Raw genomic sequence first — 202 nt, 5'->3', positions numbered from 1 at the left:
CGCAAATGCCGCAACCATCCTTATATCCCCTCAAAGGTCCAGCCCAATTCTCTACAAATATATTTGGCTAGGATTCTACAGGAATCTGTCTTGTGGTCTGAAGGGTAAATTGCCAGATGGTGTAGTGGGAGGCATCATCCCTAAGGGGTTGAACAGGTTCTGTAATGCAGGAGGAAGGGAGTAGGGACTCTGTGTAAGGCCA

At 48.0% G+C, this 202-nt stretch overlaps 1 protein-coding gene across 1 annotated transcript in view; it reads right to left on the bottom strand.

The window, feature by feature from the left end:
• LOC119594754 (E3 SUMO-protein ligase PIAS2-like) overlaps window positions 1–202 on the bottom strand; it is a gene marked incomplete in the record, with an annotated part of 27,168 nt that overhangs the window by 1,281 nt on the left and 25,685 nt on the right. Inside the window, 1 exon segment of the mRNA XM_037943846.1 lies at window positions 1–202. Coding sequence (XP_037799774.1) covers window positions 76–202 — 127 coding nt within the window.

Source organism: Penaeus monodon, chromosome 34 (assembly GCF_015228065.2).
Source record: "Penaeus monodon isolate SGIC_2016 chromosome 34, NSTDA_Pmon_1, whole genome shotgun sequence".
In the NCBI taxonomy this organism is placed as follows: Eukaryota; Metazoa; Arthropoda; class Malacostraca; order Decapoda; family Penaeidae; genus Penaeus; species Penaeus monodon.
The sequence above is the reverse complement of the archived record's forward strand: the minus strand, read 5'-3'. Positions and strand labels throughout refer to the sequence as shown.